Genomic DNA, 22,576 nt, shown 5'->3' on the forward strand with positions numbered 1-22,576 from the left:
AATACGCGCCTATATCAACTGTGATACGTACAGGGGTTGGAATTAATTATACGGCTAGCGCGTACTGAAGTTGCACGAATCGCGTGGGGGCAAGCGGTGTGGATATCAACCGCGATTATTTGCACAATAGCCAGATAAATTTAGTAGGGAAGAACATATAATGTGTAGTTGCGGAAGATATTCATGTGGTGCGTACAAGTTAATTTACCATTTGGCAAAAAACCTGGAGATGTAGTATGGACATGTTCCTGGCATTCCTTGATAGGCACTCACTCAGCAAGAATACAAAACATCAAACGAGCTGAACGAAGCAAATCCTCCGTCCGTAAAAGTACGTTATTTGAACGTCTGGTCATACAGTAGTTAGCACACACACAGACTACATTAGCTTTACTCTTAACATACAGAACATTTTATCTAAGTTCTGATGTTGGTCGGAGTCAATATCCGTCTCCTCTGAACTGCCGTCCCCCATTCCGGTCCATCGAGCTGTGAAATTCCGATGTTGGTCGTAGCGAGTATCCATCTCCCCTCGACCGCCGCCCTCCTCCATCTTCTCTGTTGGCGTTCATCACAGGACGAGTACTGTCTAGCCGTCTTGCAGCCCCACTTCCACCACTCCTGAATCTACTATTCCTATCACTGTTGTACTCACTGCTGCCATTGCTGTTCCTAGCTTCGTTCTTTTTTCTTGGGTTCCATGTCGGCTCCTCCAAGTCCGAGGCAAAGCCGTTACCAAATTGATCCCTTTCATCATCATTGTGACCCCTCGTGTATCCTCCTGGCCTTTCGCCACTGTTGGCATTAGGCCTATATTTCAGCCCTGCTCGACCTCTTCGGTTCTCACTTGGACTAGACCTATTCGGGGCTCTCCATTTTTGTTCCAATTTGTCATCCCTTCCACTGTCTGAATTGGAATCAAATTCACCACCAATGCGAACCTTTCTTATCACATTGCCATGGCTATCATACGAGAGCTTCCACTTCACCACGGCGTCCATTGTGTCCTCTCTATCCCTTGCTCTTGATTTTGGCTCAAAACCACGGCGGCTCACCTCCGAGTCGGAGAAAGAACCGCCACCTATTCGGTCCTTCCCAATGGCGTTACTGCCCTCAGCGTTCCAAGGCTTCCATCTTGCGGCGGGAGGCTTCCTTCTGCTCCCACTACTTCTGTCTGACCATCTTTGATCAGGATGACCTTTTCTTGCGCCTTCTGAATCTGAAAAGGAACCATGGCCTCTCCACTGCCTGCTCCTCTCACTTCCAACACGCATAGTGCTTGCAGTTTCACCACTCCTCCTTCCATCTCGTCTTACCATTGCCCGTCTTTGGTGTCCAAAATCAACATCCTCTTCGTCGTCTGAATCAGAAATAGCATCATCATCATCATGAATCCAACTCCTGACGCTCGAATTGTCTTCATCTCCACCTTCCAAAGCAATCACCGGCTCCCACATCCCATCCCTCTCCATCAGCTGGACCGCAGGCTCGCTGCAACCATACGCGTCCTCCTCCACAGCGTCATTCCGCCGAACACCCTGCGCGCCCTCGGCCCCGGCGCCGTCGCCAGCGCCGAGGCAGGCATAGGGCTGGACGCTGTGGACGGCGTCCCTGGGGAAGAAGCGCGCCGACGCCATGCCCGTGTCCGGGGACGCGAAGACCTGGGGCCCGTCGCGGTCGTTCCAGAGGTCGACGCCGCCGGGGCGGTGGAAGCGGTCGGCGAGGCCCCTGAGCTGGTCTTCGGCGGCGACGGAGAGGAGGGTGGGCGCCAGCGCGGCGGCGGAGACGGGGGCCGAGTCGGGGTCCCAGGGCCGCTCGAGGTGGACGACGGCGTCGCGGAGCTCGGCGCGCTTGCGCATCTCGTAGAGCTGGCGCTCGCGGGCGAGGCGGGCCTTGAGCAGCTGCTTCGCCTTCCGGGCCTGCATGCGCTTCCACTGCCACTTGGAGACGCCGCCCGGGAACGTGCGGGGGCCGCCGCCCATGCGGATGACCAGGTCCCCGCGGCGGAGGGGGCGGCCGGCGGGCGAGGGGGGCGAGAGGAAGGGGAGGCCGAGGCGGTGAGAGGAGAGCGGCAACGGCGGCGCCGTCGCCGGGAGGAGCGGCATGGCTGTGCGGCGGTGGTGGCGCGAGCTGGGAGATAAGGTTGGGCAACAGCTCCTGATTAGGCCAAGGGGTGGAGAGAGGCCGAGGCGATTTGCTTTTGCGCTTTTCCAACGTTTTTCTTTTTCTTTTTGAACTTTGGGGGCTTTCTTTTTTATTTTATTTTTGAACATAATATAGAAGCAAGCGCTCATACATATGTGCATACATTCATACCTATGAACACATACGTATATCCTACCCCTATGAGCAACGACATATCATCTTGAGTTTTACAAAGTCACCGTAGGCGCCTCGTCCCAAAAATCCTGAAATAAATCCAAAAATAATACGAGCACTAGGACTTGAACTTTGATGAGCTGGGAATATCACGGTCCCTCTAACCATCTAACCACGGGATTATTTTGATAACAAGCATGTCTCTTAGAGGATCTTAATTAGACTAGCATGATGTCGAGAAGTCTGTGCGTGCGTCTACGTTGTCTTATTTTTAGTAAAAGAAAAGGCGCCAGTGGGTTTGAGGACAAGCAATTGCTTTTTACAACTTTGATTTTGCCTAAAAACGCTGCTTCAGCAGATGGCGTAGATGTAAAAAAAAATACATCACCTATGTAGATGAAAAGATTAAATTTGCATTTCCAACCTCTCGCAACAGCCAACCGCCGAATCTAAAATTCTAGTCATCCGCTCGCCTATGCCGCTGGCAGTTTGTGCCCGGAAACGCCGTCGTTGCCGCTCAACAGTCCATCCCCGACCCCGTCGCCAATCGCGCAGTCCTAGCCACCCAAACTAGACGATTTGAGTATGTCCTGCCGACGACCACGCGGCGGATTCGGGGGTTCGCTGGAGCTCTCACGATCGTAATGGTTGTAGCAGCTATCGCCGCCTTCTCGGGTAAACGCCTCCCACCGCCAGAGCTAGTAGGTGCAGTCGCGCGACCACCTCAACCCACTGAACTGGCTCCTCGGTCGTTGTCGTCACCGGTGCGTCGCCGCAAGCGGAGTCCTCTGGCAACCGTGTGGCCATCCAGAGGTCATTGAAGCAGCCGCCACACACCCTCGATGGCCTTTGTGCCGCCAACAATGCTTTGATCCGCCGCCGGGCGATTTCTTCCACCTCGCACGCAACGTGTTCAACAAAATTCCCAATGGTAAAAAATCGTGCAAACTAGGAATTTTTTATCGGGCATGAAGATGTTGTTTGACGATGATTCGTATATTGTAGATGAGCTCCTGTGACTCCTCTTTCGTGGACGATTCCTCATCGAATGAGGAATTTGATTTGATGAAAGAAGAGGATATTGCTATGCTAGTACTGATGCACAAGAAGAAGAAGTCGAAACACGGTGGGTTCGTGTTTGGCCGTGAGTTCATCCGAAGAGAACGGGTTGAGGCTCCACCGGTGGACCTTCAAAGCAAATGGCCGCACATACAACTATGGGTTCTACCTTGCGGTGAAGCCAATCCAAACCCCTCAAGGAAAGAAACAAGTCTATTTTCACAATGCTCAAGTGGCAAATAGAAAAGATGTTGAGAGGGCATTTGGGATTTTGCAATCCCAGTTTTGCTATTGTGCGAGGACCGTCTATTCTAGGGTCAAAATAACCTTTGGTACATCATGACTGCTTGCGTGATCATGCATAACATGATCATTGAGAATGAGGGTGGCCAGGATTTGGATTACACCTTTTATGGTCTACACGTTATGTCAATGAGAAAAGAGGAGCGAATTCAAAAGCATCATGAAGGTGTACCATGAAATTAGAGATGTTGATACACACGATGAACTTTAGAAAGATTTGATGGAGGAGTATTGAAAATGTCATGGCAAAAGAACCTCTTAGTTTCATTCTTTGTTTGTTGTATGTATTGTGCAAAAACTTTGTTGTATTTGTGTTGCATTTGATGTTGTGAATTTGATTAATTATGTAATAATTTAATATTGTGAACAAATGAAATTTTAAGTTTTAATTTGGGATGTTTTTAGTTTAATTTATGCGGTTGTTGTGCGTCTGGAGTGCGGCTGAAATGCTATTGTACAACAGCTGCATCACTGCCTTTAACCGCCTTTACATAATCTGTTGGAGTAGGAGTTTTACATCACCAAATATACATTATCTATTAGAGTTACGAATTTTCAAAGATGTAAAATATTTTTTAATGATGTCAATTATACATCACCTGGTTTTATATCTCTAAATATACATCATCAATTGGAGATGCTCTTACAATAAATGGGATCAGGAAGTCTGAAGCCTTATCATTCCACGCTCCATATTCATGTCCCTCGAAACTAAAACGAGCAAGTTCATGGGCACACCCATTAGCTTCACACACACAATGTCTAATAGTCGCTTTGCCGAAAGAACTCATCAACTTCCTGCAATTATCGGTAATTCTAACGTGTGCCACACTAACTAATCAAGAAATGGTATACTAGTATAGTATTGAATAAGAAGATATTCAAGGACTTTAAGAAATATTAAATTAAAAAATGTTGTGAGTCAAAAATCATGAATTTTTTAAATATGTTCGTGAAATTAAAAATAATCATGAATTTCAAACAATTTCAAAATTTTAAAATAAATTCACGGCGTGTAAAATGTTTATGAACTTTGAAATATTCCTAAATTAAAAAAATTTAATTTTGAATTTGGGAAAAAATTACATGAAAATGAGTGCATTTGCATCAGCTTTTAGCATCATATCATTTGGACAGTTTTGACGAACCATTTGAAAATGGGATAAAAAATATAATTCACGATTTTTAATACAAAAACTCCCTTTTCAAAACCGATCTGAAACCTTGAGGGTTTTGCACAAATGTTCTACATGAGAACTGATCTTCTTGTCCACGGCTTTCCTATGGTATATTACACACCTCACTCCGACAAAAAAAGCAAAGTCAAAATTTCTCCGAATGCAGTTCAGGTACAGAAGCAGAGAGAGTTCAATAACATAATATAGTGTGTGTGTGTGTGTGTGTTTGTTCCAGTCGTAGCACAGGTTAACAATTTTACACAAAGTAAGAATGAAAATGCAAGAGGCGTGCAATGTATGTGTAGGCCACCCACTGGTCGGCAAGGTATTGAGCGAATTTGGGTCAGGGCATTACAAAATGTGTAACTAGAGATGGAGTTTTTTTATCCTGAGCTCACATGCATAGAAAATTTCTTGGTGAAATGACATTCATGGAGGTATGGGCAAAAAAGCAAAACCGATGCTCCGAAAAGACTATTGTCGGAAGCATTTTGGAGCATCATTTATGTGTTTGCCCAGAGCTCCACGAATGTCAATTCATCACAAAATTTCGCATGGTTGAAACCTTCGTCGGTGTTTATCACATTGAAATTCAGTTGATTTAATTTTATTTTTCCATTTTATTGTTCATCCGGGAGCATGTGAGCTCGATATCAAAAGAGCACTTTCGGGAATGTATTGCCTTTCTTTCACATATGTTTGAAAATCATGTCCTTTCCCCAAATCATTCCCTGCCCATTCTTTATGAGGATATATAGCATCTCACTGATTTAATGATTTTATTGGTGTGGGTGGTTGATTCCATGATGCAATTTCCAAAGTAGTTGGAGTTTGTTACAGAAATCGAGTCAAAAGGTATGCACGACCTTCACTTGGGCCCATGACCTTTGTACAACCTAGGGTTGTATTTCCCTAGCCTTAGGACATGTGCCCACCCCTTGGATGCCATACATTGGTCCCTCGTAGATAAATCAACCTTGCCGAATTTTTCTTGGGTTTTATTCTCCTTCCTCGTAAGTATTTTTGTCGATTAAGTTTGGAGGTGAAAGATGTGGAATGAAGATGTACGATCAATCCATGTTACACTGTCCCCATGAAAAGTAAAGTATCCTAGTGAAATAAGTTTTGAATTTACAACATATTATCCAAGAACATATGTTCATTGCAAAAATGGTTTCTCTATTGCATTTCTTACATAAGTTTTAACAATTACAGGTGCAGCCGAATGATTTGCACCACGTCGTCGGATCCAACTTGCAAATGTGTAGCCTTTCCACTTCATAAAACTTTGATATCATTTATAATTACATAAGCCTACATATGCAAATCAAAAATTTGTTCCCTTGTAGCAATGTTCAATAAATTTAGCACTTCCAAAAAATTGAACGCGATATCTGCTTCTCATGATGCTTGCCGAGAATCTCATGGGTTCATACTTAATAGGAAATTGCTCGTATGTTGCAACAGGGCACACATATTCGATTGGTTCAATGTTAAGTGTCACATATATATTTACCTTTAGGATCTTCATGCACATCCCACATCCATCGACCCCTACCACATTGCCTATTTTACTCTTGGGATCTCGACTCCATCGTTACTGCAAGCAAAAAATTATGACCTCTTGAAAGAAAAAAATTCAAGCGCATGAAACTAAAAGTGGTACTCACTCTGATCCAAAAGAAGTGTCACAGTTCTGAACTAACTTTGAACTAATGTAGTTCAAAACTGTGACACTTATTATGGATCGGAGGGGGTATCATTCATCGACAAAAATGACATGTAACTTAAGAGTAATCTATTAAAGCTTCATCTTTCTAAACAAGAGGACTCCATTGTCATTTTATGCGTACAATCCTTCATATTATTTTGTATTTTCTTGGTCATATAATAAATTTATCGGAAATTTACCATGCAATTCTATTTCTCTTCTTTTTCAACTATCTAGTGGTTATTATACATCAAATTGTTATATGCTTATTTTTTTATTTAACCAAGCAAATTCAGAACTAAAATCGAGGGAGCCAGTCCAACATGATTCACATAGTTACCTAGAAATCTAGGAAAGAATGGCCATTGACTGTAACTAAGTATACTTGATGTATATGAAAAAGAAAAAATAGCAAGAACGTGTTAATTTTTTTTATCCAATCTGGGAAAAGATTAACTAAGGCTTTAACTGAGGCAGGTGTACCAAGGACGGCTTGATGGTCATCACCTTTTGACACCCAACCATCCATTTCTACTAATAAAGTAGCCAAGTGATGCTCTATCTTATATATGATTATCTATTTGTTACCAAGGTTGCATAGGAACTTACTGGTTGCATAGTGAATAAAATAACAGTTTTGCTGATTGACAGTCGGCTGTTTTGTAATTCGCTGACGTTCGAATTTCTGTCCGTTTGATCTCGCATCGAGATTCGCGCTCGGTCCTGCTCTTTTGTGCTGGTTTTCGCCCTGCTTTTGTTTATCGGGCACGGTTTTCTCCATCCGCCCGTTTTTCCTTGACCTGGCCGAACCGGTGGGCATTGTAGGTTTTTGTCCCTTTTGAATTTGGAGCGGGGTGTCGTTCCCCTTTCTCATTTGGATAAGGCAGAGGGAGTGAGAGCTCGAGCGGCAGCGGAGGGCGAGGCGATTCCCCGTGTTCATGGCGATTTGGAGTTCATCCGCCCCAGGATTTTGACGGCATCCTCTTCGTTCTCATCGCCCGCGGCTGCGCTGGTTTGTTGCCCTGTCTTCTCGTGCTTTTGTGCTTGCTTTTCGTGGCCATGTAGTTCCAGATCTAGATGATTTTTGGGTTCGCGGATCCGCAGGATGTGTATGTTTCTGGCGCGGTGTTCTCCATGCCCGTGATGTGTGTGTGTGTGTGTGTGTGTGTGTGTGTTTTGTGCGCGCGTGAATTTCTGGTAGGAGCCTGCAGTGTGCCGCACGTAGTCTCCATGCCCGAGGTGTGTGTGTTCCTGCAGATGTGGAGGAGCGCCCGCGCTTAGGGTTCTAGTTGTTGATGTGTAGGTATGCGTAGAGGATAGTTTTTCCTGCAGATGTTGTGGAGGTACGCGTAGTTGGTGTTAGTTTTCAGCTGCAGATCCTGTAGCTTGTGTCTGTAGTTCGAGTTGTGGCTAGAGCGCCTGAATTTTGTGATGTTTGTGTCGTTTTTGTCCGCTGTTGTTCATCCCGGTGGCTTACTGATCATCTCTATGTATTTTTTGTTCATTTTTGTTCTGCACTTTTCCTGAATTACATGCTTGTTTTTATGTATTTTCCACCATGATATGAGTGTACATAATATCAAGGGTCTGCAGATTTATGTGCATAAAGTTCTGCTGTGCATTTTTTCACCCTTTTTTAGTTCACATATATGCTCACTGCATTTTGTCCTGTAGAGGGTCACTGCTACCTTATGTGTCATGCCGTGGTCTGATATGTCTCCAACGTATCTATAATTTTTGATTGCTCCATGCTATATTATCTACTGTTTTGGACCATATTGGGCTTTATTTTCCACTTTTATATTATTTTTGGGACTAACCTATTAACCGGAGGCCCAGCCCAGAATTGCTGTTTTTTTTGCCTATTTCAGTATTTCGAAGAAACAGAATATCAAACGGAGTCCAAACAGAATGAAACCTTCGAGAACGTGATTTTCTCACCGAACGTGATCCAGGAGACTTGGACCCTGCTCCAAGGAACAAAAGAGGCAGTCACGAGGGTGGGGGCGCCCCCCCTACCTCGTGGGCCCCTGTTGCTCCACCGACATACTCCTTCCTCCTATATATACCTACGTACCCCCAAACGATCAGATACGGAGCCAAAAACCTAATTCCACCGCCGCAACTTTCTGTATCCACGAGATCCCATCTTGGGGCCTGTTCTGGAGCTCCGCCGGAGAGGGCCGTCATCACGGAGGGCTTCTACATCATCATAGCCCCTCCGATGAAGTGTGAGTAGTTTACCTCAGACCTTCGGGTCCATAGTTAGTAGCTAGATGGCTTCTTCTCTCTTTTTGGATCTCAATACAATGTTCTCCTCCTCTCTCGTGGAGATCTATTCGATGTAATCTTCTTTTGCAGTGTGTTTGTTGAGACCGGTGAATTGTGGGTTTATGATCAAGTCTATCTATGAATAATATTTGAATCTTCTCTGAATTCTTTTATGTATGATTGGTTATCTTTGAAAGTCTCTTCGAATTATCAGTTTGGTTTGGCCTACTAGATTGGTTTTTCTTGCCATGGGAGAAGTGCTTAGCTTTGGGTTCGATCTGTGTCCTTTCCCAGTGACAGAAGGGGCAGCAAGGCACGTATTGTATCGTTGCCATCAAGGATAACAAGATGGGGTTTACTTCATATTGCATGAATTTATCTCTCTACATAATGTCATCTTGCTTAAGGCGTTACTCTGTTTTTAACTTAATACTCTAGATGCATGCTGGATAGCGGTCGATGAGTGGAGTAATAGTAGTAGATGCAGACAGGAGTCGGTCTACTTGTCTCGGACGTGATGCCTATATACATGATCATACCTAGATATTCTCATAACTATGCTCAATTCTATCAATTGCTCAACAGTAATTCGTTCACCCACCGTAGAATACTTATGCTCTTGAGAGAAGCCACTAGTGAAACCTATGGCCCCGGGGTCTATTCTCATCATATCAATCTCCATCACTTTAATCTTGCTTTGCTTTTTTACTTTGCCTTTTACTTTTAACTTTGCATCTCTATATCAAAAATACCAAAAATATTATCTATCATCTCTATCAGATCTCACTCTCGTAAGTGACCGTGAAGGGATTGACAACCCCTAATCGCGTTGGTTGCGTTGAGCTATTGTTTTTATGTAGGTACGAGGGACTTGCGCATGGCCTCCTACTGGATTGATACCTTGGTTCTCAAAAACTGAGGGAAATACTTATGCTACTTTGCTGTGTCATCCTCTCCTCTTCGGGGAAATCCAACGTAGTGCTCAAGAGGTAGCTTGGTCTTGTGTTTTTCTTGTGGATGCAGTCCAAATCCTGTGCCCTCCCCAGTTAGGTTGTTATTGTTGATATGTATTTTTATGTGTCCTAGAGTTGATGTGGAAGTAGGCGTAGTAGGCATTTATGTTTCAGTGGTGGATCCTATAGCTCCTGTCTCTGAATTCCGAGTTCTGGTTTGTAGCCACTGTAGGCTCTGAATTTTGGTCATCTTTGTAACGTTTTCTCGTCTCTTGCCCGTGGTTTTGTGGTCGTGTAGTCTCAGATCTAGGGGATTTTGTGGATCCGCAGAGTTTGTTTGCCATGGTGTTTGTAGTCCGTCATGGTTGTGGCGTCGGAGGTTGCAGCTTGCCATGCGCAGTCCGCCGTGTCTTCCTTTTCCTGCTTTGGACGGAGGCCAAATTCCTCCTGGTTAGGATCCCATAGGACATTTTTTGGAGGCAGTGTTGTGGCTGTTTGATGTGGAGGTAGGCGTAGAACGCTAGATTTCCCTTGCTGTTGATGTGGAGGTAGGTGTGGTAGGGTTTAGTTTTGAGGGGTAGATCCAGTAGATGTTGAACTCTGAAGGATCGAGTTCAGTGATTTCGCGCTCAACATAACCTTTGTCACTGTTGATGTGGAGGTAGGTGTGGTAGGTTTTTGTTATACTGTAAATTAGTGTAACTGAGATTTTTTTTCAGAGTTGGTCTACAGTTCCTATATAGAGCCTCTCTGCAGTTTTAAGTGTTTCAGTGTTTCTCGTTTTATAGCCTGAACCTTGTCACTTTGTAAGCTTTTTCCCTCTAATTACCGTGGGGATAGCTTGTCTTTTTATCATTTTCCCCTACAGTCTCTTCATGTAGCTACCCTGTTGTGCATCACACAGTATTTTTCACCGGTAATTACTATGTAGTTTTGGGTGGTAGTTATACCGTAAATTACATAGTAATTTGACCGATAATTTCTGTGAAATTCTAGTGTAATCCTATCCCATGATTTACTGTCTAGTTCAACCGATGTTTACACTGTAATCATATTCCATTTACACTGTAATCTGTCGCGATTTTGCACAGTATTTTTACCCCATAATAACTGTGTAATTTGTATTCTAGTTACACTATAATCTGATGCGTTTTTGCACCGTAATTTCTCCTGTATTTTATTTGTGTAATTTGCATGCTAGTCACCCTATGATTTATGCATGAGTGGCCTCGCAGTTCACCCCTGTTTGTTGTGCAGCCCTGCAGTCTTTGATGTTTTTGTTGAAATCTGAATGATCCCATGACTTTTGTTCATCTATTTTCTGAACCTTACTAAGCAGTCGATGGATAAGTTTGTGCAGTCTTGATTTTTGTGAAACCTTTGTGGTGCTTTTTGACCACTCATGTGTGGTGGCTGATGCTTGATCTGCGAGTAAGACCCAGTAAACTAGTCATATGTTTTTGGCTGCAGATGCTCTTGCTTCTATGAATTGCTACTTCAGAAGTTCTTTGGGAATTTGTTTGTCAATTTTGGTTCTGCTAATAACTCTGAGATTTTGTCTTCCTAGTTTGTTCAATATCACCATCACTGTTGTATCTAGTGGCGTGAGGCTTGTAAAATATCTATACATCATGTTTTCTGCTGAAGGTTGTTTTGTCGCCTGCATCCAATTCACAAGCCTGCTGCCTTTGCATTGTAATATGTTGCGCTTTTGCACTGTAACTGTGTAATTTGTATATATGCTAGTTACACTGTAATCTGATGCGTTTTTACACTGTAATTTCTCCCGTATTTATTGTGTAATTTGTATGCTAGTCAGCCTGTAATTTCTCTTATGTATATTTTGAGGCCCATTTTTTCTCTCTATTGTTTTTCAGGTAGTATCTCAATGGGTAGACTGCGGAAAGTCTCTCGCAAGTATGTTCCCCTAGTTTCTTCAGTCGAGAGCGCTAATTCTTTGAGAGACCCTTTTGTGCCTAATGATTTTGCTGATGATGGTTCTAATGCTATGTCTTTGGGAGTTATTATTTGTCTTCTTATCTTCTTTCCATTTTCATTTTCATTTTTCTTTTATATTTTTATATTTTTATTAATTTTTTTATTGTTTTCTGATATTTTATTTTCCTTTTGCAGGGTTGTTCTGGTGATGATGAAGAGTTTGATAAAGCACTTTACAATATCTATCTGAATAATGTAAGCCATTTTTTCATGTTTCTGGTGATGATGAAGAGTTTGATGTTTTTATTCCATATTTTTTCATATGTTGGTTTGATGATTTTATGTTTTTTGTTTCTTGATCAGAAAGTAAAGTACCTGAAGAGAAAATTATCATCTGCTGGCAGAAGGAATGTTGTAAGTCTTTTTTTCTCTTCTGTTAATCATTGGGTCATTTGTATGGTACCTACACTGTAAATTTACCCTATATGAATTGTAATCTAAATGCCCTTATTACTGAGTGATACTTAGCGTGAAATTTGTATGGTAGTTACACTGTAATCCTATAATCATTGTGTAATTTTGTATGGTAGTTACATTGTAATCCTATTCCTTTCTTACAGTGTAAATTTAACCATATCTACACTGTAATTCGAGTGCCCTTTTTTACAGTGTAAATTTACCCATAGTTATACAGTAATTTGACTGATAATTACTGTGTAATTTTGTATGGTAGTTACATTGTAATCCTGCACCTTTTTTACAGTGTAAATTTACCCATACCTGCATTGTAATCTGATGCCTTTTTTTACTCAGTAATTTGACTGATAATTACCGTGTAATTTTTATGGTAGTTACACTATAACCTTACACCTTTTTTACAGTGTAATTTTACCCATATCTACACTGTAATTCAAATGTCATTTTTTACACAGTAAGTTGACTGATAATTACTGTGTATTTTGTATGGTAGTTACAATGTTAGTACACGGTAGTTACAATGTAATTCCCCCAGTGTAATTTTACCCATGTCTGTATTGTGTAGTTTGACTGATAATTTTATGTGTAATTTGTATGGTAGTTTCACTGTAATCCTATTTTCCCATTTTCTGCAGTGTAATTTTCCCCATAATGTATACTGTAATCTGTTGCTATTTAAACTGTAATTTTACACTTAATTACTGTGTAATTTGATATGCTAGTTCTAATGTGATTTTACTCTGTAATTTTACCCCCCCTATGCATTTTGCTCGGTGTAACCTTATGCATTTGTACAGTGTGATCCTGCCAGGTGCTTTTGACGGGTCAAGGAAAGGACAGTAGGGCGACTGGTTCAACTTTTTTGTCGCTGTTAATTGCTTGACGGGTCACAACTACAGCCCAATCCGTTTTCTTCTATAAAAACAGACATACAGCTGTCAACAGATTATTGGTTGGAAAATTTGAATGATGACCAATTACAAATCAGTCAATTGTTGAATAGACAGTCCCTAAAATAAAGGCAAATTTATACAAAACAATTTTACTTGTTTATAACTCATTATTTTAAGCAATATTTTTTCCTACTATTTAGAAATAACTATATCAAACTGTTGCTTAATATTATTAGGTAATACATCCACTAGGGCATCTTGAACAAATTATTCTTTGCATTGTTACTCGGAGAGAGAAGACCGACTTTTATTTAAATATATACAAAATCTTGTTAGTATTATCATAAAATATTATGTGTGTTTGATGTTGATGAGGTTTTAGTTTGTGGAGGAAATAATTAGGTTGTCAATGATAAATCTGGTATTTTTCGCAATAAAACCTTTACCTCTCTCTCTCTCTCTCTCTCCTTACACTCTCTAATTCACAAAATCAGAATGTTGAAAAGCCATACCCCTAATAATGTTTGGCATGGATTGCTAGAGATGTCCTTAGAAAATACAAATATCTACAATTGCAAAAAAAGTGCACAAATCTCAAACTATATTTTGCAAGGAAGTAACATTACTTTTTTCCTTTTCGAGAAACTTCTTCTAAAAAATCATAATTAAATTGTATTACCCTAAACCAAAGAAAAGCAACAAAAAACTAGACTGCATGCCTCATTGGATTAGTTTGTGCCACTTTGATGAAATGTATGTGTCCAGGTCTATTTCAGTATCCTTATACATTTTGATGGGGAACTCCTCAATCTAACAAATATCTTGAATGTTTTACAATAGTACATGGTTGTCTTATCTTCCATAGAGATATAAGTAGAAAATTCTACAGTATAAAAGGTGTCTAGCGGGTATTTTCCCTCAAATAATAGACATTGCTTGTTCATATGTACTTTAATGGTCAGATATGCCTTTTGTGTTATTTAATTCAACAATTGAATAAAATCGTGCTACGTACTTGGTAAAAGTAGCATCACTTGCAATCACAATGTTAAATCGTGGGCCAAACAACAAGGGCTCTATTTGAGGAAATGGAAAGATACACATGATATTCATTCCAAAAGAACAAAACAAAAAAGCTTGAAGAAACAAAGAAAACAAAACAAAAAGGAAAAATGGACTAAACAATCAGTAGCCAACCCACCGAACCAGGCCAGTGAGCGATCGAGCCAAGCATGAGTTAAAATACGAAGCAAAGCGATAAGAAGAACTAGGCTGACCTAGGTAAAACCAAAAGCGAAAATTGTCCAGGCAAGTGTACCACAGGTCTCGCTATCAACGAGATATAGTCGCCGCAATCGCCATATTGGTCTCGTTATAAGGGGCGCAAGAGCTCCTCCTCAATGCCATATGCACCACTAGCCGAACTAGCGCTCCAGGGGGTATCTCATCGGCCGACCCAACAAGCAGGGGAGCGATCACTCGTCATGCATGGTTTTTTTTTCTGGTTCTCTGGTCATTTAGTTCACAGTTGACCGGGTGGGGTTGATCGGTCCACCTTGACCAGTTGACCATTGACTTAAAAAAGTGTTTTAAAACATGAATTTACAAAATTGTTCACGAATTTGAAAAAAACACGGTTCAAAAAACTTCTGCAGAATTGAAAAAAGTTCAAGAACTTGAAAACAAATTCATAAAATGAAAAAGTTTAAAAAATTGAAAAATATTCAACAAAACTCGGAAAAAGTTCTTGAAAATTGGAAAACAAACTCACATATTTAAGAAAAATTTCATGACTAAGAAAGTTCGTAATTTAGAAAAATTTCAAAATATCAGAAAGTTGACGAATGAAAAAGTTCATAAAAACCTCAAATAAAAAAACACGAATTTGAAAATTTTCGCCCATTAAAAAAACTTGAATTTGAAAAAAATGTCGATTTTTTGAAAATAAGTTCATCAATTCAAAAAAAAGTTCAAGAATATTAAAAAAGTCCGTGGAATTGTAAAAGTTCATAGATTTGAAAATTTTAGAATTGTGAATAAAACTTCAATTTTCAAAAAGTTCACATATTCTAGAAAAAGAAAGCATAAAAAGGGAAAAATAAATACAGAAAGCATAAAAGATTAAACCACATAAAAGCGGTCTAGAAAAATCTAAACTGAAAAAACCCAACCAGAAGCTTCCCAAACCTGTCTGCGAGAGCTTCTGGAAGTTTCCCAAAACCAGGAACAACGAAGGAAGGGAGGAGCGTGAGCGCCCGTGTGCATGAATGCTTGTAACATGGGTGGATCCTATTTGACGTTTAAGCGCCCGTTCGCAAACAGGCGCCTGAAGGGCGCGGCTGCTTGGGGTCGGCCCATTTCTCCTTCCATTTTGTTTGTATAAAACAAAAAAATGTAGGTATGGAGGAAGGGAGTAGCGCGAGCGCCCGTTTGCATGAATGCTTGTAACAGGGGTGGATCCTATTTGACGCTTAAGTGCCTGTTCGCAAACAGGCGCCTGAAGGGCGCGACTACTTGGGGTCGGTCCATTTCTTCTTTCTTTCTGTTTGTATAAAACAAAAAATGCCTATGGTATTCGGATCAGCGACCTCCCGGCCGTTCGTTCACTGTGCTAACCATCCCACCGGCCTCACCTCATGTGCTCAATTATATATTCTTAACTCTTTTCTTCGTATCTCTCTTTCCTTTTTTCATTATTCTTTTTGTTCGGTCTTTTATTATTTTTATTTTTCTTTTGCTAAATTGAACAATTTTTTACAAAATTGATGAACAATGTTTCAAAATTGGTGAACTTTTATTTCAAAATCGATAACTTTTTCCTAATTCGTTGAACTATTTTTCAAGTTCGATGAACTTTTTTCAAATTTGATGATCTTTTTCAAATTTGAAGAACTTTTCCAGAACCGATGAATTTTTTTTCAAATTCGATGATTTTTTTTACAAAATGGATGAAGTTTTTAAAAATTTGATGAACTATTTTCAAATCGACGAACTTTTTTTAATTCAATGAAACTTTTTTCAAAGTCGATGAACTTTTATTTTAATTTGAGGAACTTTAAAAAAATCAATGAACTGTTTTTTCGAATTTGTATGTCTTTGAAATTTGTTGAAATCCTTTTCATAAAAAAATCAATTGTCCCATTTTTTCAAATAATTGGAAAATCTAATAAATAGCATTGTTGGTAGGAATACAAAGGCCAAACAGGTGGCTCGAGCAGCAAAAGATGGCGCCCAGGATGTAAAGTAGTAGCAAATCTATCTATAGATCTGAATGTATTTTTTACTTATGGTGTTTCATGTCCTGCCTTTATAGTTGATGAACAGATGGAATGTTTTTTCTTGAACAAAATAATCTAGCTATGCGATGTGCTTCCTTATTACATATGCTCTGTTCGTGGCTAAATTCACTAGCCTGAAACAGTGTACATCAGGTTTGGATCTCCTTCAAGGCGCGCCAGCTATCTGTTCGGGTGCTTAAGGCGCCGAACAGAAGCTCCCTGACCTCTATCATCAGGAGAATAAAGCACCGAATAAGAATCGCCACGTGCCTGGGCTGATAGGCGCAGCACGCAGGCCGGCACCGTGCCGGCCCGTTTGGCCAGCTCTGACCATTTTGACGACATCAATGGGCGTCAACCAGCCCATCTGAACTTCTGCAAGCCCAAGCCATCCTCGGATTCACCGGTTCTCAAAAGGAAAAAACAGAGAGATCCTCGGATTCACCACCATCTCCGGCGGCGGCGGCGGCCGCGACAACCGATTCCACCACCTTCCTTCCACCCGCCCGAGTAGCCAAAACAGAAGCCCCCCCCCGAGCAAGCGAGCACCTTCGAGCGGCTCGCCGGAGGAAGCGGCCCGCCGCCGCAGGCAGGCCAGAGGAGATGTACTGCCAGTCGTGCAAGAACGTGTACGACGAGGAGGACGCCGGGACCTGCAAGGAGTGCTACGAGGAGGCCAGCGAGACGGAGGAGGAGCTCAAGCGCGAGATCGACGACCTCCGCTCCCGCCTCCTCTTCCTGCGCCTCCCCTCCCCCACGCTCGACGCCTCCGCCGCCGGCCACTCCGACCTCCTCCTCCACGCCATCCCCGCCTCCTCGACCTCGCCCTCCCCCTCCGGCGACGCCGACGGGGCCCGCCTCGACACCCCCGCCGTCCCGGCCCACCGCGTCATCCTCGTGAGTCATTTCGCCCCCTCTTTCCCCATCTTTCCGCCATTTATATGTTTTCTTGATGCAATTCCATTCAGCCTTGGACTAGTTTGCCTGCCCGCTGCAAGATTTTGCTAGGGTGGTCCTTGATTAAATTGAGAATTTAAGTGTCATTAGTCTGCACTGCTGCTGTCAAGACGCCCAAAATTCCACTAGTCAGTGTTCTAGTAGTATGTTAAGTTTCTTTTTTCCATGCGTTCAGCAGTGAGCAGAGCACCATCTTCTCTGAACATATCTGGATAGAGTGTTGACACATTCTATGTGAAGTATTATTAGAATTGAAACATGTTTTCTATAGTTAGCAAAGATGACACATGATGCGCTGCTGGCCAGCTTGTCCAGTGTGACAGCAGTCTTCACGGGTTGCTCTGTAGTTCACTGTATTAGACTAACGAAAATGGTTTAGAGGAAATACGTTGTTGAAGCAAAACGGAGCCTGGACGTCAATATTGATCTTGTGCTCATCAACATTTATCGGGAAATTTCTCAATCTAGAAATAGTAGGGTGAAAATAGGAACGTACTCCCTCCGTTCCAAAATAGATGACTCAACTTTGTACTAAAGTTGAGTCATCTATTTTGGAACAGAGGGAGTATATCCTAATGTTAGTAAGTAGAGTGACCATACAGGTACTGGAGATTCATTGAGTTCAGTGCCCTCACAAACCCTGTTTAGCTCCTGCCATGAAGAAAAGATCAGTTGCTGACTCTGTAGGCACAACTCACCCACCCAGAGGACGTGGCAGGGTCGAGTGGTTGGTCAGCGCAGCAGGACGCAGTCCTCATCTCTTGATTAGTGGGTGGAAAGCAACAGATAGAGATAGGTGTGTGTGTGTCATATACTCCCTCCGTCCGGAAATACTTGTCATCAAAATGGATAAAAGGGGATGTATCTAGACGTATTTTAGTTCTAAATACATCTTTTTTATCCATTTTGATGACAAGTATTTTCGGACGGAGGGAGTAGTATTCTGGCTTTTCGGGTGTGTTGTTACTCATATAAAGCCTCTCAAATATCAGCAATGATGTGGCATATTAGGAAGACAATTAAACGAAAGCAGAATCAGTAATCTAAGAAACCGCTCCAAAGACCAAGCCGTTTTCTAGTTTGAACTTGACACAACTTTCTATCTTTTTCATTCGGCGCATGTGAGGAGGTTCCAGGCTAAGGGTAAGCCTGCATCTGGAATAATTCACTACACTGCAGCAGCAGAGCTACAAGAAAGTTCCTGGGCAGGCCAGTCTAAGGAATAACACACAGTATTTGTCCTTAAGGCCCAGTTTTGCTCTCACCTTCCACTGTTTTTTGCTGGGCTGGGACAACCACGGCTCAGGTCGTCCCCAACGTATTTCTGCCACTGACCATGCCGTCTTGAGGACTTATTTTCCTGGTGGCCATGGTAGCAAAATGAACAATCACGCTGGCTTTCTCGCCTGGCCATGCCATCAATGTGGTATGTGTGATGGGTACGTCAACGTTGTGGTGATTATATGAATTTGTGTGCATAGAGGCAGCATCTTTTCTTGCACTGCAGGATAATGCATTCTGACTTTACCATCTGCAGTTCTGCACACATAGACAAAACGATAGGAATGACTTCGCAAAGTTGAAAATGGGATAATATTTAGAGAGGCTTCCTGACTTGTGTTTATTTCCATTCACTTAATTGCAATTTCCTTATGCTGGATGATTGCTGATTTGCATGATATGGCTTGCTTTATGGAAGCAGCGAAATATTGAAATGTGAGGATACACTAAGAGTAACACACATCTAACTTATCTCTGTGTTGTGAACCAGAGGGAGTCAACTAGCAGATGTGGCAGGATAGCTGTTGAGTTTGTTTTGGAGAGGAGTTCATGTAGAAAGGTCTATGGGGTGGGGTCTGATTGTATTAGGATAGGTCCAGAGGCAAAACATCCAGTATATAAGGTTGTGTTATTCGGTAAAAAGGGATGCATTATTTGGTAAAAATATGTATGTGTTGTCTCTCAGTTTAATCTAGCAAGAAGAATCAATCTAATCTCTCCCAGTTATTCTCATGTCTCAACCTATGTGGCTATGTCTACCCAATCCCTTGCGGCCACACTGTCTGGGTATCTTCAGCATGGTAACAATCCCATTGTGGATCTAAGTTCACAACACTATGTCTCTCCCTGCTCACTCTTCTATTGCTCGGTGCTGCTTCCGGGGGCCCCATGCACTTGGTGAGCACTATCTGTTAAATTGCCGCCTCATCTGGCCCTGTATAGGAAGAGAGGCAAATCAGGTGTCTGGGCAGCTTCTGCCCGACTGTATAGCATCCTTGTCCTATACATGCTTGTTTGAGTTTTTCAAGGGGAACAAAAGTATTTGTATAACAAGTAATACTTATATGAAGACAAAATACATATTTGTACCACCAGGTGAAATTCTGAGTTGAGGCGTGTACTATTCAGTAGGATATTTTGTCTTGCGCTGTAAGGTTCTCCATGGTAGCTCCTTTGTCAATTTGTCAACCGTTTTGTCTACGTCTGTTCATTTTTGTGTGAGTTTCAACTTTCAACCAAAATTGCTTCGGTCTAAAACCCCCAAAACCTGAATCAACTACCATAGTTGAACCATTATATTATGCAAATTTTCAACTTTGCTCCCATTATAAATGGTTTTAGACTAAACTCGCGTGGCTTGTTTAAATTTATTTGTTGTTGGCTTTTTGTTCAGCAGAATCCTTTGTCTATGATGTTTTCCAGTACAGTAATTCACTCTTTCGTGTTAGTCAGATGTATAGCTGATCTAATTTCAGCAAGCGGCAAATTGTTTGAACTCTGATTTATTTGTCGTGTATTTTGAAGATTCTCACCATTCTCTTATTTCCCTGCCACCTTAAGTCCACAGTAACTAGTTATTAGTTGGCACATTTCACATTATTGAAGTATTACTGATTTGCTTATGCTGGTTCACTCTGTGGTGTGAATTTATCTTTTTGTTAAGCTGTGTTTCTCTTTCGAACAGGCCAGCAGGTCTCCTGTGTTCAGAGCAATGCTTGACAGCGAGATGGAAGAGAGCCGGAGCGGCGTCATCAAGATGTACGACGTGTCCTATGATGTCCTCCGTGCTTTTGTCCACTACATGTACACGGGCGAGGCTCTCCTGGACGAGCAAATGGCCTGCGATCTCCTGGTGTTGGCCGAGAAGTACGAGGTGAAGCACCTGAAGACCTACTGCGAGAAGTTCATCACGTCCAAGGTGAACAACGACAACGCCATCGTTCATTACGCATTTGCGCACCGGCACGGCGCGAAGCAGCTGCTCGAGGCCTCCATGTCGGCGCTCATGGATAGCATGCCCACGCTGGCGGAGCGGGAAGAGTACAAGGAGCTGGTCGAGAGGGACCCGAGGATCCTCGTGGAGATCTACGAGACCTATGTCAGCCGACAGGACAATACTGCCGCCGAGAGGGATTCAGATTGCTGCTGTAGAAAGTGATAGCTGAGGGTAAAATAAAGCCATAACAGCATAAAATGTGGTTTGGTGAGATATACATTGATGCAACTATGGATCGTTACCCAGATTCCAGAATGGATCTAAGTTGACTAAAATGATTATTTCTAATATTTTGTATTTATGTTCTTTTGCCTGATACATACCAGCATTTTTGTAAAATTATTACTTGGTGTGATGCTCTGGCAAACCATCTGAGTGAGGTGCTTTCAAATTGTACATGCCTACAAAGGGGGCACACGCCACAATTAGGCCACCCAAGAGGCCAAGACGGTGAAGCCTATCCACTGACCCAAACACGGGTTTGAATGATCAACCACAAGGAAAAAAACCGCATTCAGTTCTTCCAAATGACCTCTTTCATGGGGAAACCACAATGTTTTGGAACTGAATGATGTAGGCCGAGGAGGAGTACGCGTCGTTGGCCGTTTGCATAGACAGTGTCCCTAACCTCTCTTAGATGCAAGACAAGTGGCTGCATCATGCATGTGGTCGACCAACATTACCATGGAGACGTCAATCTGAGTCACCCATGTGTTGTTCCGCAAGCTTGGTGGACACACCAATTTCTCTTGGAGATCTGAAAGATGCCAACATTACCATGGAGACGTCAGTCTGAGTCACCCACGTGTTGTTCCGCAAGCTTGCTAGATACACCAATTTCTCTGTTTTGTTCCTAGTCACTACACTCGAGACCTCTTCAAGAAACTCCAAGTGCTCAAGCAAGGAATGAAGAGTCTCAAAGAGTAATGCAAAGAAATGAAAATTGCCATGATCCGAGCAAACATGACCAAGGCCAAGGAACAAACCATTGCAAACCTCAGATTTTGAACCGTACACCAATTTGATTGAGTTGGCCCATCAAGCCACGAAGGTAGAGAGATAAGAGCAAGGAGACTTCAGATACTCGATACACCCTCAAGTAGTGATCCCTCAATCTCCAAAACTCCGACAACTCAATCAAGTCAACCTACAAATACCTACAAACAACGTTTAACATCAAGTGCCACCATGGCCTCCACCGACAATAAAAGCAAGATTGAATGCTTCACTTGCAACGGTTGTGGACACAAGACCTATGAGTGTCCCCCAATAAGCACACCATGGTGATCAACAAAGCAAGAATCTGTAAGCGAAGGTGAATTGGAAGCTTTGAAAGATGTTGCTAGGCACCAAGATGTCAACAAATAAGAAGATTCTGAAGTCTACTGTGAAATGATTTGAGCCCAAGTCGTGTTGCCTTGAAGACCTTGACCATCCAACAACAATATCAAGCCAAACAACATTGCAACTTCTTCCATCCCAAAGCCTGCATTAATGGACAATCCATCAAAGCCATAATCAACGGTGGAAGTTGTCACAACTTGGCAAGTGTGATGTTGTTTCCCATGGTTGTTAACCGCCTACTCGTGGGAAGACATGGAAATATGAGCGAGGAGTAGTCCAAAATGGACGCACCAACTTTATAGCCTTGAAGGAAGCACAAAGTAATACACTACATCCTCCGTCCTATATATGTCACCAAGCCATATTCATTGCCGACAAGACTCGAGCATCGAGAAGGACTACACAAGAAATTGAGAGAAGATGAGTAAGGGAGCGAGCCACTTCAAAGTAAATGGGTGCCACAAGCAAACATGAGTGCACACATGATGAGTGCTCATAAGACAAGGTCCTTTTAGCTACCAAATCTGAGTTGAGTAAAGTTAGTGAGAACCCATCAATCCTTCATTTTGTACTCATGTAACTAACTGTTGGGGAATGTAGTAATTTCAAAATTTTCCT

At 42.2% G+C, this 22,576-nt stretch overlaps 2 protein-coding genes across 2 annotated transcripts; one reads left to right on the forward strand and one right to left on the reverse strand.

Annotated features, from left to right (window-relative positions):
* Positions 1 to 279: 279 nt before the first annotated feature.
* Positions 280 to 2,201, reverse strand: EMB1513 (copper ion transmembrane transporter). Its single transcript, XM_048678583.2, has one exon. It carries the CDS (start codon positions 2,103 to 2,105, stop codon positions 441 to 443), a length of 1,665 nt encoding a protein of 554 aa, XP_048534540.1. The 5' UTR covers positions 2,106 to 2,201; the 3' UTR covers positions 280 to 440.
* A 14,567-nt stretch (positions 2,202 to 16,768) lies between these two features.
* Positions 16,769 to 20,932, forward strand: LOC125515378 (BTB/POZ domain-containing protein At4g08455). The gene is made up of 2 exons (XM_048680842.2): positions 16,769 to 17,277; positions 20,303 to 20,932. The coding sequence occupies exons 1-2, from the start codon at positions 16,984 to 16,986 to the stop codon at positions 20,774 to 20,776; spliced, it is 768 nt and encodes a 255-aa protein (XP_048536799.1). The 5' UTR covers positions 16,769 to 16,983; the 3' UTR covers positions 20,777 to 20,932.
* The last annotated feature ends 1,644 nt before the right edge of the window (positions 20,933 to 22,576 follow it).

The sequence above is a fragment of the Triticum urartu genome, chromosome 6A, assembly GCF_056163025.1.
Source record: "Triticum urartu cultivar PI428250 chromosome 6A, HENAU_Tu73, whole genome shotgun sequence".
NCBI lineage: Eukaryota > Viridiplantae > Streptophyta > Magnoliopsida > Poales > Poaceae > Triticum > Triticum urartu.